This window comes from Sparus aurata, chromosome 9 (assembly GCF_900880675.1).
Source record: "Sparus aurata chromosome 9, fSpaAur1.1, whole genome shotgun sequence".
Classification (NCBI taxonomy): Eukaryota; Metazoa; Chordata; class Actinopteri; order Spariformes; family Sparidae; genus Sparus; species Sparus aurata.
The window spans coordinates 34468630-34489588 of record NC_044195.1 but is presented as its reverse complement, the minus strand read 5'-3'; the positions used below and the strand labels follow the sequence as shown (position 1 = coordinate 34489588).

Sequence of the window (20959 nt, the reverse complement as noted above, 5' to 3'; positions counted from 1 at the left end):
AAAACCAGAGCCGAATAATAGGTATAATACAGATGATTCGGTCATACCTCTTAGTTTTTTGGATAATAATAATAATAATAATAATAATAATAATAATAATAATAATGATGATGAAACAAAATGTTTATGAAAAATCAGTATTTTTTTTTATGTTTCCTGGTAACGACACTCATTCACTCAATATCAATGCGGAAATGTCTTCCTGTATTGGTTGAATGAGACACGTCTCTTTTTACTTTACTTTAATACTTTGGTCCATCATAGTTTATATTTACATTTTTCTTAAAAATTCTGCATTTTTATCAGTGGGTTCCATGTATATTCAATGATGACAATAAATGTCCCGGAAATAGTAATAAAGCACTTAACTAATTGTACAATAAATATAAGCATTAATGAATTAGATTACAATTAATTTATTGATCTATTAATCAATATAGTTAAATTACAGAATATTCATTATTTCATTTGTAATCATGCAGATCAACTAACAGAACTTTAGTTCTTTTTTCACATTTAACATGAAAATGAACAAGTTGCAAAAGTTTTCTTACACTGAAGGCAAAAATTTACTTAAGTAGTAAATTGTGCCTGCAGATGTTTTAATACAGCTACAGAAAGAATATTCAACCCATTTTTAAGTAGCATGTAACGATGAGATGAAGTTGTTATTATTTGTATGACCTTTTTACCTGAACAAGGCTGCCATACTTTCTCAATCACATTTGATGATGTGGGATAGTCGGACTTGGTGACAACAGCAGGTGCTGGCACAAAAACTGACTAATTTCCCTCATGCAGCCTGTAGGACTTGAAAGGAACAAAGAGTGCTCGTCCCTGGGTGGGCTCAAACCACCATCCTCTCGGTTAACAGCCGAGCGCGCTGGCCGATTGCGCCACAGAGACATGCTGTGGTGCTCGGTGGCCAAAGATCGTGGGTCGTCTTCTTCCGAAATAGATTCTGCTGTGCTCAGACAACATGTACTTTTGATGTCATCAAAGAATCCCCTCTAATTGGAATAAATCCACAGTCTAGTAGATTGCTAACAATGAACACCATTCATTGTTCTTTCCAAGACAGCGACACAAAACATCAGTTTGTTTTCTTATCAATCAAGTCTCTGTTTTCCATTTGCCTGTTCTTCCAGAAGACATTCTTGATGGGTTCTGTAACGCTTGAAGTTGCATTGAATGCACGTGAGATAATGATGGTTTTAGTCCTCTGCAAACCTCTTTGAAAAAAGCCAAGGAAGGCACCGCTGGGATTTGAACCCAGGATCTCCTGTTTACTAGACAGGCACTTTGACCAACTAAGCCACGGCGCCCTCACTTTCAGCTTTCTCACAGAGTCTTACATGAAGCATGAAATCACACCAAAGTAGTTTGGCGAAAGATGCTTTGTTATTTGGTCAGGGCTAGGAAAAAAACAAAAAAAAACACAACAGAGCCAATCTAGTGGTTGGTGCCCTGTCAAAAAAGGAAACGCAAGGGGCAAGGAAGGCACCGCTGGGATTTGAACCCAGGATCTCCTGTTTACAAGACAGGCACTTTGACCAACTAAGCCACGGCACCATTACTCTTGAGCTTTCTGCACACTCTGATCGGAGCAGTTCTTCCAGATCTAGATCTGGACTCAGCAGCCAGATCATTAAGATGTAGACTGGGATCCAGTTGGGGGGCGGGAGCCTTTAAGGGTTCTGGAGAACAAAAGCCCCAGTTCCCTCTGGAGTGAATGGACATTGTGGCACCCTGCTTGACTTCGAGATGGTCAACTAAGTTTAGATAGATGCCTGGCAGTGGGACTTGAAAGGAACAAAGAGTGCTCGTCCCTGGGTGGGCTCGAACCACCATCCTCTCGGTTAACAGCCGAGCGCGCTGGCCGATTGCGCCACAGAGACATGCTGTGGTGCTCGGTGGCTAAAGATCGTGGGTCGGCTTCTTCCGAAATAGGTTCTGCTGTGCTCAGACAACATGTACTTTTGATGTCATCAAAGAATCCCCTCTAATTGGAATAAATCCACAGTCTAGTAGATTGCTAACAACGAACACCATTCATTGTTCTTTCCAAGACAGCGACACAAAACATCAGTTTGTTTTCTTATCAAACATGTCTCTGTTTTCCATTTGCCTGTTCTTCCAGAAGACATTCTTGATGGGTTCTGTAACGCTTGAAGTTGCATTGAATGCACGTGAGATAATGATGGTTTTAGTCCTCTGCAAACCTCTTTGAAAAAAGCCAAGGAAGGCACCGCTGGGATTTGAACCCAGGATCTCCTGTTTACTAGACAGGCACTTTGACCAACTAAGCCACGGCACCATTACTCTTGAGTTTTCTGCACACTTTGATCGGAGCAGTTCTTCCAGATCTGGACTCAGCAGCCAGATCATTAAGCTGTAGACTGGGATCCAGTTGGGGAGCGGGAGCCTTTCAGGGTTCTGGAGAACAAAAGACCCCATTCCCTCTGGAGTGAATGGACATCGTGTCACCCTGCTTGACGTGGAGATGGTCAACTGAGTTCAGATAGATGCCTGGCAGTGGGACTTGACAGGAACAAAGAGTGCTCGCCCCTGGGTGGGCTCGAACCACCATCCTCTCGGTTAACGGCCGAGCGCGCTGGCCGATTGCGCCACAGAGACATGCTGTGGTGCTCGGTGGCTAAAGATCGTGGGTCGGCTTCTTCCGAAATAGGTTCTGCTGTGCTCAGACAACATGTACTTTTGATGTCATCAAAGAATCCCCTCTAATTGGAATAAATCCACAGTCTAGTAGATTGCTAACAACGAACACCATTCATTGTTCTTTCCAAGACAGCGACACAAAACATCAGTTTGTTTTCTTATCAAATATGTCTCTGTTTTCCATTTCTCTGTTCTTCCAGAAGCCATTCTTGATGGGTTCTGTAACGCTTGAAGTTGCATTGAATGCACGTGAGATAATAATGGTTTTAGTCCTCTGCAAACCTCTTTGAAAAAAGCCAAGGAAGGCACCGCTGGGATCTGAACCCAGGATCTTCTGTTTACTAGACAGGCACTTTGACCAACTAAGCCACGGCGCCATTACTCTTGAGCTTTCTGCACACTTTGATCGGAGCAGTTTTTCCAGATCTGGACTCAGCAGCCAGATCATTAAGCTGCAGACTGGGATCCAGTTGGGGGGCGGGAGCCTTTCAGGGTTCTGGAGAACAAAAGACCCCATTCCCTCTGGAGTGAATGGACATCGTGTCACCCTGCTTGACGTGGAGATGGTCAACTGAGTTCAGATAGATGCCTGGCAGTGGGACTTGACAGGAACAAAGAGTGCTCGCCCCTGGGTGGGCTCGAACCACCATCCTCTCGGTTAACGGCCGAGCGCGCTGGCCGATTGCGCCACAGAGACATGCTGTGGTGCTCGGTGGCTAAAGATCGTGGGTCGGCTTCTTCCGAAATAGGTTCTGCTGTGCTCAGACAACATGTACTTTTGATGTCATCAAAGAATCCCCTCTAATTGGAATAAATCCACAGTCTAGTAGATTGCTAACAACGAACACCATTCATTGTTCTTTCCAAGACAGCGACACAAAACATCAGTTTGTTTTCTTATCAAATATGTCTCTGTTTTCCATTTCTCTGTTCTTCCAGAAGCCATTCTTGATGGGTTCTGTAACGCTTGAAGTTGCATTGAATGCACGTGAGATAATAATGGTTTTAGTCCTCTGCAAACCTCTTTGAAAAAAGCCAACGAAGGCACCGCTGGGATCTGAACCCAGGATCTTCTGTTTACTAGACAGGCACTTTGACCAACTAAGCCACGGCGCCATTACTCTTGAGCTTTCTGCACACCTTGATCGGAGCAGTTTTTCCAGATCTGGACTCAGCAGCCAGATCATTAAGCTGCAGACTGGGATCCAGTTGGGGGGCGGGAGCCTTTAAGGGTTCTGGAGAACAAAAGCCCCAGTTCCCTCTGGAGTGAATGGACATCGTGTCACCCTGCTTGACGTGGAGATGGTCAACTAAGTTTAGATAGATGCCTGGCAGTGGGACTTGACAGGAACAAAGAGTGCTCGTCCCTGGGTGGGCTCGAACCACCATCCTCTCGGTTAACAGCCGAGCGGGCTGGCCGATTGCGCCACAGAGACATGTTGTGGTGCTCGGTGGCCAAAGATCGTGGGTCGTCTTCTTCCGAAATAGGTTCTGCTGTGCTCAGACAACATGTACTTTTGATGTCATCAAAGAATCCCCTCTAATTGGAATAAATCCACAGTCTAGTAGATTGCTAACAATGAACACCATTCATTGTTCTTTCCAAGACAGCGACATAAAACATCAGTTTGTTTTCTTATCAAACATGTCTCTGTTTTCCATTTCCCTGTTCTTCCAGAAGACATTCTTGATGGGTTCTGTAACGCTTGAAGTTGCATCGAATGCACGTGAGATAATAATGGTTTTAGTCCTCTGCAAACCTCTTTGAAAAAAGCCAAGGAAGGCACCGCTGGGATTTGAACCCAGGATCTCCTGTTTACTAGACAGGCACTTTGACCAACTAAGCCACGGCGCCATTACTCTTGAGCTTTCTGCACACCTTGATCGGAGCAGTTTTTCCAGATCTGGACTCAGCAGCCAGATCATTAAGCTGCAGACTGGGATCCAGTTGGGGGGCGGGAGCCTTTAAGGGTTCTGGAGAACAAAAGCCCCAGTTCCCTCTGGAGTGAATGGACATCGTGTCACCCTGCTTGACGTGGAGATGGTCAACTAAGTTTAGATAGATGCCTGGCAGTGGGACTTGACAGGAACAAAGAGTGCTCGTCCCTGGGTGGGCTCGAACCACCATCCTCTCGGTTAACAGCCGAGCGCGCTGGCCGATTGCGCCACAGAGACATGTTGTGGTGCTCGGTGGCCAAAGATCGTGGGTCGTCTTCTTCCGAAATAGGTTCTGCTGTGCTCAGACAACATGTACTTTTGATGTCATCAAAGAATCCCCTCTAATTGGAATAAATCCACAGTCTAGTAGATTGCTAACAATGAACACCATTCATTGTTCTTTCCAAGACAGCGACATAAAACATCAGTTTGTTTTCTTATCAAACATGTCTCTGTTTTCCATTTCCCTGTTCTTCCAGAAGACATTCTTGATGGGTTCTGTAACGCTTGAAGTTGCATCGAATGCACGTGAGATAATAATGGTTTTAGTCCTCTGCAAACCTCTTTGAAAAAAGCCAAGGAAGGCACCGCTGGGATTTGAACCCAGGATCTCCTGTTTACTAGACAGGCACTTTGACCAACTAAGCCACGGCGCCCTCACTTTCAGCTTTCTCACAGAGTCTTACATGAAGCATGAAATCACACCAAAGTAGTTTGGCGAAAGATGCTTTGTTATTTGGTCAGGGCTAGGAAAAAAACAAAAAAAAAACACAACAGAGCCAATCTAGTGGTTGGTGCCCTGTCAAAAAAGGAAACGCAATGGGCAAGGAAGGCACCGCTGGGATTTGAACCCAGGATCTCCTGTTTACAAGACAGGCACTTTGACCAACTAAGCCACGGCACCATTACTCTTGAGCTTTCTGCACACTCTGATCGGAGCAGTTCTTCCAGATCTAGATCTGGACTCAGCAGCCAGATCATTAAGATGTAGACTGGGATCCAGTTGGGGGGCGGGAGCCTTTAAGGGTTCTGGAGAACAAAAGCCCCAGTTCCCTCTGGAGTGAATGGACATTGTGGCACCCTGCTTGACTTCGAGATGGTCAACTAAGTTTAGATAGATGCCTGGCAGTGGGACTTGAAAGGAACAAAGAGTGCTCGTCCCTGGGTGGGCTCGAACCACCATCCTCTCGGTTAATAGCCGAGCGCGCTGGCCGATTGCGCCACAGAGACATGCTGTGGTGCTCGGTGGCTAAAGATCGTGGGTCGGCTTCTTCCGAAATAGGTTCTGCTGTGCTCAGACAACATGTACTTTTGATGTCATCAAAGAATCCCCTCTAATTGGAATAAATCCACAGTCTAGTAGATTGCTAACAACGAACACAATTCATTGTTCTTTCCAAGACAGCGACATAAAACATCAGTTTGTTTTCTTATCAAACATGTCTCTGTTTTCCATTTGCCTGTTCTTCCAGAAGACATTCTTGATGGGTTCTGTAACGCTTGAAGTTGCATTGAATGCACGTGAGATAATGATGGTTTTAGTCCTCTGCAAACCTCTTTGAAAAAAGCCAAGGAAGGCACCACTGGGATCTGAACCCAGGATCTCCTGTTTACTAGACAGGCACTTTGACCAACTAAGCCACGGCACCATTACTCTTGAGTTTTCTGCACACTTTGATCGGAGCAGTTTTTCCAGATCTGGACTCAGCAGCCAGATCATTAAGCTGTAGACTGGGATCCAGTTGGGGGGCGGGAGCCTTTAAGGGTTCTGGAGAACAAAAGCCCCAGTTCCCTCTGGAGTGAATGGACATTATGGCACCCTGCTTGACTTCGAGATGGTCAACTAAGTTCAGATAGATGCCCGGCAGTGGGACTTGAAAGGAACAAAGAGTGCTCGTCCCTGGGTGGGCTCGAACCACCATCCTCTCGGTTAACAGCCGAGCGCGCTGGCCGATTGCGCCACAGAGACATGCTGTGGTGCTCGGTGGCTAAAGATCGTGGGTCGGCTTCTTCCGAAATAGGTTCTGCTGTGCTCAGACAACATTTACTTTTGATGTCATCAAAGAATCCCCTCTAATTGGAATAAATCCACAGTCTAGTAGATTGCTAACAATGAACACCATTCATTGTTCTTTCCAAGACAGCGACACAAAACATCAGTTTGTTTTCTTATCAAACATGTCTCTGTTTTCCATTTGCCTTTTCTTCCAGAAGACATTCTTGATGGGTTCTGTAACGCTTGAAGTTGCATTGAATGCACGTGAGACAATAATGGTTTTAGTCCTCTGCAAACCTCTTTGAAAAAATCCAAGGAAGGCACCGCTGGGATTCGAACCCAGGATCTCCTGTTTACTAGACAGGCACTTTGACCAACTAAGCCACGGCGCCCTCACTTTCAGCTTTCTCACAGAGTCTTACATGAAGCATGAAATCACACCAAAGTAGTTTGGCGAAAGATGCTTCGTTATTTGGTCAGGGCTAGGAAAAAAAAATAATAATACAACAGAGCCAATCTAGTGGTTGGTGCCCTGTCGAACAGGAAACGCAAGGGGCAAGGAAGGCACCGCTGGGATTTGAACCCAGGATCTCCTGTTTACTAGACAGGCACTTTGACCAACTAAGCCATGGCACCATTACTCTTGAGCTTTCTGCACACTTTGATGGGAGCAGTTTTTCCAGATCTGGACTCAGCAGCCAGATCATTAAGCTGTAGACTGGGATCCAGTGGGGGGGGCGGGAGCCTTTAAAGGTCCCATATTATGCTCATTTTCTGCTTCTTAACATGGTTCCTTGAAGTCTAAATGGAATGTTAGTAACATGCTTTGGTCGAAATAAGCTGAAGGATTAAGCACAGCAGGGTTCTTGAAACACCAGTTTCACAGCCCTGCTCCAGGTGGCCTGTTTCAGTGCCTTTCCCTTTAAATGCTAATGAGCTACTGCGCGCCGCCCACGGTACCGCCCACCTCTTCCTGCCTGCGGAAGACGTGAGGACGGCATAATGTGACCATGGCAACGGCGGAGTTTCTGGAAGTAATGGCCGCTGGACAACAAGAGGCTCCAGAAGAAAGTAAGAACGAACATTGATTCTTCTCATTGGTTAGTAGTTAAGTTTGTTACCTCGACATTACTTTTATGTTACTGCAGACTAACGAAAGTTGTACGAGCTTATTGGCCGTCTGCCCCGCGTTGTTTCAAATAACAGCCCCCTTCTCCTGCCTCAAGTGTTTACATCATAAAGCTTAGCCAAACCTCGGCTGGTGTTTACTGCTGTCCAGTTAAAGTAACGCGGATGCAATTTAGCAATAGCAGTTACAAAAGAAAAGCGTGACCGTATATTATTATTTACCTTTATGTAGCCAGGTACGTTGCTTGAGAACCTGTTTATTTGTAGTGACGACCTGTAATTAGCTACTGCCAGCAATTTTCAAGTTTTCAATAAGCCACAGTTGCCCCCCATCACCTCTCTACCAGCGGGAATTGGTTTTTTTTACCAGTTACAACGGTTTATAAACTTTAGATATATTATCAAAGAAAAAATGTGACGTGATTAGCGATTATAGTTTCCAGTGAATAATAAAAATTCTGCATAAAAGCAGGTGTTCCTGTGGCAATTGTGTACAAATGCCTACATAACCTGAGAATATCTGCTGGATGGAAATACCACAATTAAGTGTGAACACTGGGCAAACATGGTTGTCATTTTGCTGTCTCTCTTTTCTCTAATCTATCGTCACTCACTTACCTTTCATAACTTCTAGGTTACACGAAGACTACAGCATCTTCCTGAGCCACCATCGTGCATGGTGGACCCTCCTGGCCTGTAACCTGTCTGCCTGAATGTATCTGTACTGCAGAATGCACTGAACATTTATCGGACAGACTATGGACCTTTACGTCTGAGGGGAATAGTGCAGTAAGCTTTTAGTGACATAAATACTATTAATTTATCGCAAAAGTGTTATGATGAAAAGTACATAACTGATTCCTCTATCTTACATTGCTTGTGGTTCATCTTTTACTTATTACCATGAAAATTACATATCAAACAATGAAAACACAGAACAGTCAGGAAAGATGTTTTATTGTAAGAAACATCTGTAAACATGTGTTGACATGAATGAAATAATAACAAGAAGAAAATAAATATCTGAAGTGAAACAGTTTGACTTTATATATTAACTTTAATATCAATATAAAAAATAATAACAAAGAAAGTATCTAGTTGCCATGGGTGTAAACATTCAGTGCTGACTTTATATTGAATTGTGTTCAGCCAATATAGCCTACAGAAGCTTTGTAAGCTGGTGTAGGGCTCTCTGGGGTGGAGAGTGAGAGTTGTGCTGCCCGTCTGTGTGGTCCAAGAGGTCTTCAGGGATTATTAGTTTCAGCACCTCTTTCACATATGGGGCAGGGTCCTGGAAAACCTTCTGGAGAGCAGGTCCAACAGAGCATCACCTCAGTCTGCAATGCAATAAACAAATATGTATGTTTACAGGAAAATTGCAGTAGAACCAAAAAGCCTTGTGCTGCAGTGTTGTAAAGTTTCTCTTATTTCTCCTAATTACTGCTTATTTATACATTCTCCTTATTATTTATTTTGAAAACCATCTTAAAATAATTCAGATTTTAAGTTTTAAGTGTTTGTGTTCAACCTTTTGTGTGATGCCTGTGTGTCCATGTTTATTTTAATTTGAGAGGTTCAAATAAAAGATTGTAAAACTTACGGAATGTCGCCTCTGTCTTCCCGGGTTTGGCTCTGCACTCTCCCTTCCTGGACTTTGGAAAGCTCAGTTTGAAAAGAGGATCTCCTGATGATGTGGTGGCTTGTCCTCCATCAGCCTTCTCACTGTAATGCAGTGCAGCCAGGTAGAGTCTTAAACAGTAAAAAGACAATAAAACATGAAAACAATTGCAAGAAATGGGCGAACAATTTAAAATGTTCTCAACAAGTAATCACAGTTTAATTATCCTGCACAGAATTCCCAGATATGGAAAGCATAACACATGACAGCACTGTTACAGTATAATTCAAGCACTAAAGGCTGCAACGCGTTACGTTACTCTAACCTGACCTCTTTATTTCAGTAACGAGTAATCTAATGCGTTAACATTAACAAACAAGTGATCAGATTAAAGTTATTTATTCAAGTCACTGTGCATTAGAATTATTTTGGTCATTTTCCTTAGTAAAAATATATATTCTTGCTTTCTTCTTGCGTCTCGGGGAGTGATGTCACGTACGTCTCAAGTCACGTTTTTACCATGAGGATAACTCACGAGTAACACCACGCAGCAACACAAAAATGGAGGGAGGAGAGAGATGCGCGTTTTTCTAGCTGTTATTAAAAACAAAAAAACACAAATACTTGGTCAAGGGCCCGGTCCGGCCCGGCCCGTCCGAGGATAGCGGCGGGCTCGGGCAGAGAATCTAAACTCTGTGTAGCATTCAGCAGTACACTCGTTTTGCCCCGGCCTATGCCAACATATTCCAGCTTAGAAAACGTTTTCAATGCCTTATTTCACAAAATCCTGAAAATTTAGACCCGGTGGAGGGTGTGTGTATACCGCTTTACCGACCGGGTCTCTGGGTTTGCATGTGGAGACCGTGTTGATCGCGAACTAGCTCGCGGTTAGCATTAGCTTGGAAGATCGCGGTTAGCATTAGCTGCTTGGTTAGTTCGTGTAAAATTGCTAAATAAAAACAGCTAAATACTTGCACATGCAGACATTTCCCTAGGACACGCATTACATAATGTGCAAGATCAGAAATGTAATACACACAATGATTCTGCTGTAGCACTAACTTGTGTGGTCAGAGAAGCTAACGTTAGCGGTTAGCCGCTAACCATACCTTGTTCTCAATGGCAAAACACACAGTACATCACACACGAGTTCAGCCTTATCTACAGGAACACACAGCACATTATTTGTATACTTACATGTCCTTGGTCTGCAAGTATTCCTTTGAGTACAAGTCTGCCGACTACTCCTGCCTTGTACTGGCCCAAGTTGGTGAAACAGTCAGGTCAAAGTGGTTCACACACACCAACAGTTTTTGCCAACTTCAGCTGGGACATTGCTCTCAAAAATAAATTCAGTCCATGCTGCTCTTTTGTCCTCTGTAGCTGGGAGACGATGAAGTGTTTTGTGCTGGTCCTTGCAAACAACAACAGTGCACTTCTCCTTGAGCTTGGACATGGTGATTTCAATAGCGTAATGGCGGATCTCCCAGACGGTAGCTGTACCTGGTGGGTGGAGACACCGTGCGGTGAAGGGAGGGGCAGTCGGGTAGCCATATGCAAATGAGTGGCCGTCGACGTCGACAGCCGCAGCAAATTTGACTGGTGTATCTGGAAACTGCAGGCAGGACCCCTTTAGAAATCTGTATCTCACTCAAAAAAGCACGGATAGTCTTTTTTCAAAGTTTCTAGGTGTGTGGCAGCACCATGGACCCACAATAACACCCCAAATACCAGAAAAAGTCAGTTTTTCATAATATGGGACCTTTAAGGGTTCTGGAGAACAAAAGCCCCAGTTCCCTCTGGAGTGAATGGACATCGTGTCACCCTGCTTGACTTGGAGATGGTCAACTAAGTTCAGATAGATGCCTGGCAGTGGGACTTGACAGGAACAAAGAGTGCTCGTCCCTGGGTGGGCTCGAACCACCATCCTCTCGGTTAACAGCCGAGCGCGCTGGCCGATTGCGCCACAGAGACATGCTGTGGTGCTCGGTGGCCAAAGATCGTGGGTCGGCTTCTTCCGAAATAGGTTCTGCTGTGCTCAGACAACATGTACTTTTGATGTCATCAAAGAATCCCCTCTAATTGGAATAAATCCACAGTCTAGTAGATTGCTAACAACGAACACCATTCATTGTTCTTTCCAAGACAGCGACACAAAACATCAGTTTGTTTTCTTATCAAACATGTCTCTGTTTTCCATTTCCCTGTTCTTCCAGAAGACATTCTTGATGGATTCTGTAACGCTTGAAGTTGCATTGAATGCACATGAGATAATAATGGTTTTAGTCCTCTGCAAACCTCTTTGAAAAAAGCCAAGGAAGGCACCGCTGGGATTTGAACCCAGGATCTCCTGTTTACTAGACAGGCACTTTGACCAACTAAGCCACGGCGCCATTACTTTCAGCTCTCTCACGGAGTGTTACATGAAGCATGAAATCACACTGGAAAAGATGCTTCGTTATTTGGTCAGTGCTAGGAAAAAAACACAACAGAGCCAAGAAGTTCAGATTGATGTCTAGCAGTGGGACTTGACAGGAACACATTTATTTCACCTGTCACTGGTTCTAATATTATGGCTCTCAGTGTATACACATGTCAAATGCTTTTACAGATACACTCAGACCCTCCCAAAAAAGACTAAACATTTTTACAATGACACATAAATTAACCATAAACACACAAAAACTCGACAAATCTTTACAAGTTCACAAAAGACTTCCATAAATACACAAAAATTCTCCACGACACACAAAAAACTCAACAAAACCTCAGAAATTCACACAAGTTTTCCACAAATACACACAAATTCTGTACAATGACACAAAATCAACACAAAGACACTCAAAACCTCCACAAATACACATCAAACCTCCACAATGACACAGAACCTTTCCTTATAGACACAAAATCTTCACAAACCTCCACAAAGACACGTGAACCTACCACTGCTCTTCTTTCTCTTCTTGCAGGTGATGGAAGAGTTAAAAGGATGAATCTCCAAGACGGACGAGACAAACATCATCCATCACCTGGACTTTACATCAAACATCAAACCTGGCTGATACATCTGCAGCAGACTGACGGTCAGTTGTTTCTTCAGAACCAGCAGATGAGCAGTGAAGAGGAAGAGAAGGAGGCAACTCGAGTTGGACAACAGTTTCCAGAATTGAATCCTGATTTCCTGTAATCAAGTTTTGTGGACTGACATTTTTTGATGACGGCTCACACAGGTCTTTGTTTCACCTGTTCAGAGATGTCGACCTTGGAGGAGAATTAATCATAGAAGCAAACAGACTCACACTCTCAGCTGTGATTCTGAGCCTGAACAACCAGCGTTCTAACTCGCTGTCGTTCACAGTTGACATCAGTGCATTCAGCAACTCTGTTAATAAGAGTTATGTGTTTTTAATACGAGGGAGTGTGGGAGGTCATTGTGCATCCCATGATGCACTGCAGCCCAAAGATTTGTTCCTGTAAGCTAACATGGTGAAAGAAGCATTTGTTACATCAGTGAATCAGCATCGTTTTACCGGCTTGAGGACCAAAGTGTCACGGAAACTCTATTTATTTATTAATTTTGTCTATTAAAAATATCAAATAATGGATTAAATTGTAATTGAGTCAATTTATTATTAATAGATACATTTATTAATGCCTGCATTTGTTCGTGTACAGTGAGTTAAATGCTTTATTACCATTTCTGTGACACGTGTGGTTCAGTAGCTTCCAGGTCAGGTGACCCATTGACCAAAGATGGATGCTGAGGTGTCTCTATGTACACCTGTGGTCTCACCTGTGGTCTCACCTGTGGTTGCACACTTACCTGATTCATGTCAGAATAAAACCAAACCCATGCGTTTGAACAATGACTTTATTTATGTTGAACTGAATTCTACATGAACACTGCACATCATTTCACTTTTTGACTCGTAGCTTCTCTGAACCATTGCCGCTGCATTCTGAATTTAATTTAATTAAGAAAACCTTCATATTTCACCGACGAGGCAAAGTTAAGTCAGGAAATGTGACCACTTGGTGGCGGATTCCACATCCACGTCTTCCAGCACCATGAATACTTTAGTGTGGGCGGCTCCGGTTCTTCAGTTACACTCTGGTGATCAGGATGGCACAGCACAAAAACAACTTCACTGGGATGAGGTATTGATGTACCTCCAACATCTCTGCTGCCCAGTCGCTTCACAGTAACACCTGCTCCTGCTGAGGGATAATACCGAGCTGCTGCAGAGTTTGTTGCCTTAAAACACTGAAATCCACAGAAATCGATGATTCCATTGTTTGTCAGAGTGTGTCAAGTCGTTGATAACGGTCCCTGTCATCAGCTCTTCTTCATTGCTTTTGTGTGTTTCAGTCTCCTCTAGCTCTCCCCGACGATGAGGCTGCAGCTCGTCCCCGTGTCCTGCAGAGGGCTCCCTTCCTCTACAGTCCCGTCGTCTGCAACGATGCTGACGGGGTCGTAGTGCTCCTCCGGTGGGTGGGAGTCCCGCATGGCCATGTACATGGACGACTTGGGCGCCTGAGGGGCAGAAAGAGGGTGAGCTGATTGTTGTGTCACGGTTAGAGAAGGAGATAAAGGACACGAGTTCTGACTGCACCGTTAGAAACTTGGACTTTTCTCCAAATTGTTTTGACTGTTTTTCTCGGAATTTTGCCAACTCGACATCTGTGACTCTTGTTCTTGGAAATCTGAGTTTAAAGGTGGAATTTGATCGTTACCTCAGAATTCTTCCAACTTGTTTCTCAGGATTGTTGAGTTTTAAGTCTGAATTTAACTGTTTTTCCACAGAATTCTGATTTTGAAGTTGAAGTTTTTGTTGTTTTTTCTCAGAATTTTGACTGTTTTCTTGGAATTTCTGAATTCAAAGTTAGAATTCTGAGCTTCAGGTTCAAATTCTGACTTTTTCTCAGAAGCAAATATCAACATTCTGACATTTAGCTCAGAACTCCCAGTTCTGTCATGTGACCCTGATCCCCTCACTCATTAAGACTTCAGAAGAAGGGAAAACATTTCACATGACTCTTCTACACGTTTGAACTCTGCACATTCTTTGATAACATTTGACTTTTAGACTTCGATCAGTCGTGACACTCGTTCTCACACAGATCCGTGCAGAGGTATGAACACACACCTCTTTGAAGCGTTGCGGCAGCAAATCTTTCGGACAGAGAAAGTTGGATATACGTTTCCGATACACCACCGCCAGCACCAGTGCCGCCGCCGCCACGGCAATGACCAAGAACGTCACCACCGCTGCCACCCACGGAACCCCAGGTTCTGCAGAACAATCGGACATCAGTTTGTTTGTCACTTTACTTCACTGCTGCAGAAGCATCGCGATATGAATGAAACACACTAATCTTATTTCTGGGTGAACTTACTGCTGGTGGTGCGTTCACAGACTGGTGTGCTGGGCTCGCCTGGCTTGGGGTTCATCAGGGCGTTGATGTGGACCTGGACGCAGTACGAGGTCCAGCGCTCCAGTTTATCCAGAACAAACCGGCTCTGCAGTAAGTTGGTGCGGCTGACTGCCTGTAGGAGGCGACAGAGGAGAGGTCAGGTGTGCAGCAGCGACAGGTAACCACGGAGACCACAGGTGAGACGAGAGGGGAGACTGTGATCCTTCACCACTGAACATCTGAGAAACATCTGATGGATTTTGGTTTTTGACCATTTTCTCAAAAGTCTTCTGACTTTTTTCTTGAAATTCTGATTATAAACTCAAATTTTTACATTTTTTTTTAGAATTCTTCCAACTTATATCACAGAACTTTAACTTTTTCTCTGAATTCTAATTTTAAAAGTTGGAATTTTGATAGTTTTCTCAGAATTATTTTGACTTTATTGTCAGAATTTGGACATTGTGACAAATACTTGATTTATTGCTCTGAATATGGACCACTTTCTCAAAATTCCTATGAATTTTTTTTTCTCCAAACTCTGATTTTAAAGTCAGATTTGAACTGTTTTCTCAGATTCTTCCAAATGTTTTGTCCCCAAACTAATGTATAATTACACTTTTCACATGACATCCCACCTCCTTCTCATGGCCTTCCTTCCAGTGGGTGATGTTATAGATGACATTTGAAGCGCCGTAAGCCTCCTTGAGTGTGGAGCGAGCAAACACCGGATCTGTAATGATGACTTCTATCGTGTCCTCGGTGGAGATGAGAGACACGTTGGGTGGACCGATGACGGCTGAGGAAGAGAGAGAAGAGAAGAGAGGGACAGCGTGAGGAGGGAGATAACACGACTAAAGCAACATGGTGGTGAGACTGAAATCAAACGATTAGATAAAAGATGCTACATCCCTTTAACTCCCGATTTCTTCTCTGAACTGAAGCCAGTAAAACATCGACGTCTCTCAGGAAGATAAAACCACAGCAGCAGCATGTTTTGCATATCAAGTTGTGTTTACAGTACGATGATGCAAATTCTACGGCTTCAGTAAATCCCAGAGCTTTCTGTGGCAGGCAGGCAAATTACCAATCGAGAGCAGAGCAGGAGAATGTGTCCAAGTGTGGAGGCAACATACGATGAGCCAAAAACATGGAGCTTATTCTTTAGAGCCTGTGTTGGGTTGGTATGAAAACACATTTCTGTATTTTATATTCATATTTTCTGCAAGCTGAATTAAGAAGAAGACCCGAATCATTATGAATATGTCAGAGACGAAGTTTCACAGCGTTGATAAAGTTTCTCCCGACGACACAACTCACAAAATTGAGTGATTTTTGGAGGGAGTCTGGGGAGATCTCCTGTATCTGATGAGATTCACAACTGTACACATCTGTAATACCAATGAACACCTGTGCAGTGTTCGGACTCACTGTCTCTATCCAGAAAGATCTCTTTGCTCTCCACCCAGTCGGAGCTCTCCGCCCCGAGCTGTGCTCGCACTCTGCCGGTAAACTTTCCATACACGGAGATGGAGGAGTCCGGCTGGCTGCTGAAGTCACACTGGAGCTGCGAGGAGTTCGTACAAATCTTTTTGTAGGGTGTGAATCGGCTCCTGTGGACAAAACACAGTGGCGCCACGTCAGACGTGATGTCGAGCTCTCAGTTCCAGGTGTGTCTGTGATGTTGTTCACTGTCACATCATCTGTTACTGGAGACGCTTTAACCGTCTCATCAGAAAGAAACTGAACAAAACCTGACAGAAAATGCACATTTATCATTTTACATTAGACTTAGACTTCTCTTTATTGATCCTTTTGGGATGACTCCCACAAGGAAATTGGATTTCCAGCAGCTTACAAGTAGGAAAGAGCAAACAATAGACAGTAAACAATAAAACTCTTAGCTACATATATAAAGCAGACAATAAATAAACAGTAAAAAATTAACTCTTAGCTATACATGTATAAATATAAAGTAGAGATAAGAATAAAAGTAAGATGGAATAAAATTCACGGAAAATAAAATCAAATAAGATAAATACATTTAGAGAGCTGTATAGAGGGTGAATATAGATAAATAAAGATAAATATATGGGACTGTATATGGCATTGTGTTTTTATACAGCAGATAAATGACATTAGTGGGAATAAGCCTTTAAGTTAAAATATTGCACTGAAGTTGTGGATCAAGTTATTGCACGGGTATGTATGAGTAGATTATTAATTATTAAGTGCACTACATCTAATTAATAATCTATTCATACATACTTGTGCATTAACTGCTTTAAGTAAAAGTGAATGTAAATGTTATGAACAGAAATATCAAATTATATTAATTAACATCCGGGTCGCAAAAGTACAAATTATTCATGGTACGATAACGAACTCAGGAAATATTATACTACATTTTTATCAGGTTCAGTGACTTTTAAAAAAAAACTAAATGTTTGTTGGTTTAACAAACGCTTTATATATTATATCTTATATATTTATATTGTCCTGACATACATGCAACTTAATCTACACTTCTGTAATCTGAGAGGCGGCTGAGTGTGTTTTTGTGTTGACGGTCTACTTCAAATAATATACTTTTTATTACATGAATTCAGTTCATGTTCACGGCACGTTTAACTTGAGAAGGATTTATTGCTGCGACCCAACTAAACACCATCTCTGCTGTATGTTACCAAAATATAATATAAATACTGAAATAATATATAAGAAACACACATAATGTGACACTGATGTTACATAACTTCACAGTAAATGGTGTCAAGGTAAATGAGGAACAGTGATGTCATCTGTGTACTGTGTGTAATGTGTGTACTGTGTGTAATGTGTGTACTGCGTGTGTCAGCATTCATTAACAGTCAGTCGGTGTTCCGGCTGTTTCCCAGAAGAGAAGCTGCATCTGTTCATACGCTGATGTTGTTGCTGATAAGAGCAGCGAGTCACTTTTCAGTTTGACAGTTATTGAAATGATGCACCTGATAAAAATCTGGCTGTTAAACCCTCAACACAAAAACACACTCAGCCGCCTCTCTGATTACACAAACCACTTCACACGTACGACCACCAGCCGGACTCATTCAGATTGATCCCAGCACTTACACACTCCGGTGTTTGTGTCAGAGGATTCAAATCTTTGAGAGATTGATGATTCTGATTCTGACAAAAACTGTCCACTGCTAATGATTATTCTCATTCTTGGTTATTCTCTCTATTAATTGATTAGTTGTTTGGTCCATAAAATGTCAGAAAGTCTGGTTTTGTCCACAACCCAAATATAATCAGTTTGTTGTCACAGAGCAGGAAAGAAACCAGAGAATATTGACATTTAAGACACCGGAATCAGAGAATTCTGACTTTTATTTCCTTTCAAAATGAGTCAAACCGATTAATCAATTATTTAAATAGTTGCCGCTTCATTTAATAGTTGATAACTAATTGATTAATTGCAGTTGCTCTCCTCTGCTGTGTCAATCTTTTCACTTACTTGAAAGTAATAATAAGGAAGAAAACCTTTTAGATGAGACTCAACAGATATCTGATAGTGAAAGTAATCCCAGGGTTGTAGATCTGTTGATCAGCTGTTGATTTAAACAGCTTTGACAGCTGTGCAGCAACAGCGCAGACTGACGTTGGAGTGTTTGCTGAAGCTGAGAGATTCTGTGATTACTGTTGACTCACTTGTACTCTGACGTGTAGACCAGGCCGCCGGCTGCTCCTTCAGGTGGATCCCACCTCAGCACCAGGTTCATGTTGAAGGAGGTCAAGCTGACGTTTGTGGGTCCGCTGAGGACACCTGATACCGCTGCACAGTCCAAATACATAAAATATGATACACAATGTGATCCCTACCTAGCTAGACAGCCTATATAGAATTGCAATTAGAAAACATTTTCCTATGCTTGCTCACTCTGGCATGTTCTCAGAAATTGTATTAATATGTACAGTGACTGTCAAATAAAACAATTCAGTAAATATTGCTATTTATGTTAAAATCAACTGTAAGATTTCATAAAATGACATGCTACGTTAATGATACTTAACATGCTAACAGTCTGTGGAACATGTTTATTCAGAAAGAGGAAGACAGACCAATAAATTTTTTCAGTTTCATTGATATTTTTAAAAAACCTAAAGGCCTTCTGTCATATTTGAAAAACCTAAACCTAAATACCTACATAAAATACAAAATGTTACAAAATAAAAAAAATAGCATTTCTAGCTAATGCAGGCATGTCTTCTGAAATGTTATTAATATGTACCGTCTCTGTCAAATTAAGTAATAAAACAAGATAAATAGTGAGTTTAATGCACAAATTTAAAGTAAAATGTAAGTTTAAATTCAACGTACATGATAAGTTAATGATAGTTAGCATGCTAACAGGCAGTGGAAACTGCAGACAGACACAATAAGGAAAATGATAAATTATGACTGTTACTGTATTATTATTACTATTATTATTATTATTATTATTATTATTATTATTATTATTATCAATTGTAACCTGAACATATCTCATCAAACCATTTAAATTCTCTATACAGTAGTTTACACTTTTAAGTTTAGAGCTAACTGGCTAACTGACTTCGTCTTTACTGTTAGCCTGAAGTTAGCTCATATAAACAGACCACAGGTCTAAAGTAAGAGTTCACGTCAGGACAAACAACTTTTTTAAATAAATATTATTTATAGGAAGTCAACATAAATACATATAAATACAGTCTTTAGGGTTATAAACTGTCTGTACGAGGCAATAAGCTAAATATACTTGTTTCCTGTACTGTAATTATTAGCGACGAAGAAGAGTTTGTAAGGGTCCCCACAAGCACCAAACGACACCTCGTTTCTAAAACAGTCGATTTAAGTTCAAACTGAGGAACCATGTTGAATCAAACTTCTTTGATAGAGGCCGAATACTTTAAAATTTTTACACCCGGTTGTCTCGTCCTGCTAGAAGCTAAGAAGAGGAACAACTCCGAGCACACACACGTTATCGATCAAAGGTTATTGATTACCTCTGGGTCCATGTAGTGTTGAGAGCGTCAGGATGAAGACACACACACGAGCCGACATGTTGCCGAACTCTCCTTCAGTCACTGTGTTCTGTAGTTCAGCTGGGTAGTGTGTGTGTGTGTGTGTGTGTGCAGGTGTCTGTGAGTGTGTTTCATTATAAACAGTGTATTTCCTGGTACGGCTCGCGCACAGGAGGCGGGGGGAAGCCCGAGGAAACGAAACTAGTCCCTGCACAGAAACGTCTGCCGCTTCGAGGAAAACAGCCAATCGGCGTCAAGTGATATAAAAAACATCACCCATCTGAATCTGTCGAATAAATAAGTATGTGAAATGTCGCGAGAGTTCATAGTTTGCGTGTTTTTGTTGGTGTTACGCAGCTTCAGGTGACAAGTGCGCTGACACCTGCAGCAGGGCGGAACCAGGGGCACCTGGTATTAAATGTATACTTCGAGGCATTCCAGGCATTTTTAACAGTTTTCTAAACTAAGTAAGTAAATAAATATTCAGATTTCATTCTGGAAATGTGCTTTGTGTTGTTTAACTTTGATTTCTTCTGTGTCTTCATGTTGGAACAGTTGGTTTTATCCTGTAGGCGGCGCTCTCTTCTCTTCTGTTGTCGTCGAGCTCTCTAACTAACATTTTCTTGTAATTCCAAAGAAACTGTTACTGAAGTAAAGCTGCCTGACGCGCGTCACTTCCTGTTTCTAGGTTCTTACTTTCCTTTACAAGAACGAGTTCCAGGTGTTCACAGCATGATAACAACATCATTTATGTTCCCTGAATGTCACAATGAAAGAAAAATTGCAGCATAGTTGAATTTTTTTTGTACAGTCAGTCTCATTTTCTCCATAAGTGTTCGAGGTCTGGTGTTAAATGTACTTAAATATCAAAAGTAACTTTGCTGCGTGAGGGAGGGGGGCTGCCAGCAGCATGCAGGAGAGTGACTGACACTTCTCAGACACGCCCCTTGGCTCTGATTGGTCGTGTTGATCCTTGAGCGGTGGATTCTTGCAGATCAAAGGGGCGGAGCCACAGACAGCTGACCTGCATCTTATATCTTATTCTACTACTATTCTACTTACAGACTACAACTTTAAGTTTAGACAGTTAGTGTAAATTACACCAACCTGTGTAGTTACATGTGTATTCTGTGGATTCTTAC

At 42.3% G+C, this 20959-nt stretch overlaps 1 protein-coding gene and 17 non-coding genes across 18 annotated transcripts; all 18 read right to left on the bottom strand.

Annotated features, from left to right (window-relative positions):
• Positions 1-832: 832 nt before the first annotated feature.
• On the bottom strand, positions 833-906 carry trnan-guu (transfer RNA asparagine (anticodon GUU)). Its single transcript has one exon. It is a non-coding gene; the product is annotated as a tRNA-Asn (tRNA).
• A 345-nt stretch (positions 907-1251) lies between these two features.
• On the bottom strand, positions 1252-1325 carry trnat-agu (transfer RNA threonine (anticodon AGU)). The gene has a single exon. It is a non-coding gene; the product is annotated as a tRNA-Thr (tRNA).
• Positions 1326-1498: 173 nt separating this feature from the next.
• On the bottom strand, positions 1499-1572 carry trnat-ugu (transfer RNA threonine (anticodon UGU)). The gene has a single exon. It is a non-coding gene; the product is annotated as a tRNA-Thr (tRNA).
• A 252-nt stretch (positions 1573-1824) lies between these two features.
• On the bottom strand, positions 1825-1898 carry trnan-guu (transfer RNA asparagine (anticodon GUU)). The gene has a single exon. It is a non-coding gene; the product is annotated as a tRNA-Asn (tRNA).
• Positions 1899-2243: 345 nt separating this feature from the next.
• trnat-agu (transfer RNA threonine (anticodon AGU)) lies at positions 2244-2317 on the bottom strand. The gene has a single exon. It is a non-coding gene; the product is annotated as a tRNA-Thr (tRNA).
• A 246-nt stretch (positions 2318-2563) lies between these two features.
• Positions 2564-2637, bottom strand: trnan-guu (transfer RNA asparagine (anticodon GUU)). Its single transcript has one exon. It is a non-coding gene; the product is annotated as a tRNA-Asn (tRNA).
• A 665-nt stretch (positions 2638-3302) lies between these two features.
• On the bottom strand, positions 3303-3376 carry trnan-guu (transfer RNA asparagine (anticodon GUU)). Its single transcript has one exon. It is a non-coding gene; the product is annotated as a tRNA-Asn (tRNA).
• Positions 3377-4041: 665 nt separating this feature from the next.
• Positions 4042-4115, bottom strand: trnan-guu (transfer RNA asparagine (anticodon GUU)). Its single transcript has one exon. It is a non-coding gene; the product is annotated as a tRNA-Asn (tRNA).
• Positions 4116-4460: 345 nt separating this feature from the next.
• trnat-agu (transfer RNA threonine (anticodon AGU)) lies at positions 4461-4534 on the bottom strand. Its single transcript has one exon. It is a non-coding gene; the product is annotated as a tRNA-Thr (tRNA).
• A 246-nt stretch (positions 4535-4780) lies between these two features.
• On the bottom strand, positions 4781-4854 carry trnan-guu (transfer RNA asparagine (anticodon GUU)). The gene has a single exon. It is a non-coding gene; the product is annotated as a tRNA-Asn (tRNA).
• A 345-nt stretch (positions 4855-5199) lies between these two features.
• Positions 5200-5273, bottom strand: trnat-agu (transfer RNA threonine (anticodon AGU)). Its single transcript has one exon. It is a non-coding gene; the product is annotated as a tRNA-Thr (tRNA).
• A 174-nt stretch (positions 5274-5447) lies between these two features.
• On the bottom strand, positions 5448-5521 carry trnat-ugu (transfer RNA threonine (anticodon UGU)). Its single transcript has one exon. It is a non-coding gene; the product is annotated as a tRNA-Thr (tRNA).
• Positions 5522-5773: 252 nt separating this feature from the next.
• trnan-auu (transfer RNA asparagine (anticodon AUU)) lies at positions 5774-5847 on the bottom strand. Its single transcript has one exon. It is a non-coding gene; the product is annotated as a tRNA-Asn (tRNA).
• Positions 5848-6512: 665 nt separating this feature from the next.
• Positions 6513-6586, bottom strand: trnan-guu (transfer RNA asparagine (anticodon GUU)). The gene has a single exon. It is a non-coding gene; the product is annotated as a tRNA-Asn (tRNA).
• A 345-nt stretch (positions 6587-6931) lies between these two features.
• On the bottom strand, positions 6932-7005 carry trnat-agu (transfer RNA threonine (anticodon AGU)). Its single transcript has one exon. It is a non-coding gene; the product is annotated as a tRNA-Thr (tRNA).
• Positions 7006-11259: 4254 nt separating this feature from the next.
• trnan-guu (transfer RNA asparagine (anticodon GUU)) lies at positions 11260-11333 on the bottom strand. Its single transcript has one exon. It is a non-coding gene; the product is annotated as a tRNA-Asn (tRNA).
• Positions 11334-11678: 345 nt separating this feature from the next.
• trnat-agu (transfer RNA threonine (anticodon AGU)) lies at positions 11679-11752 on the bottom strand. The gene has a single exon. It is a non-coding gene; the product is annotated as a tRNA-Thr (tRNA).
• Positions 11753-13212: 1460 nt separating this feature from the next.
• Positions 13213-20032, bottom strand: LOC115587536 (interleukin-10 receptor subunit beta-like). Its single transcript, XM_030427417.1, has 7 exons — positions 19800-20032; positions 18465-18588; positions 16206-16387; positions 15413-15573; positions 14757-14907; positions 14507-14652; positions 13213-13893 (listed from the first exon to the last, which is right to left on the bottom strand). The coding sequence occupies exons 1-7, from the start codon at positions 19855-19857 to the stop codon at positions 13735-13737; spliced, it is 981 nt and encodes a 326-aa protein (XP_030283277.1). The 5' UTR covers positions 19858-20032; the 3' UTR covers positions 13213-13734.
• Between the last annotated feature and the right edge of the window lie 927 nt (positions 20033-20959).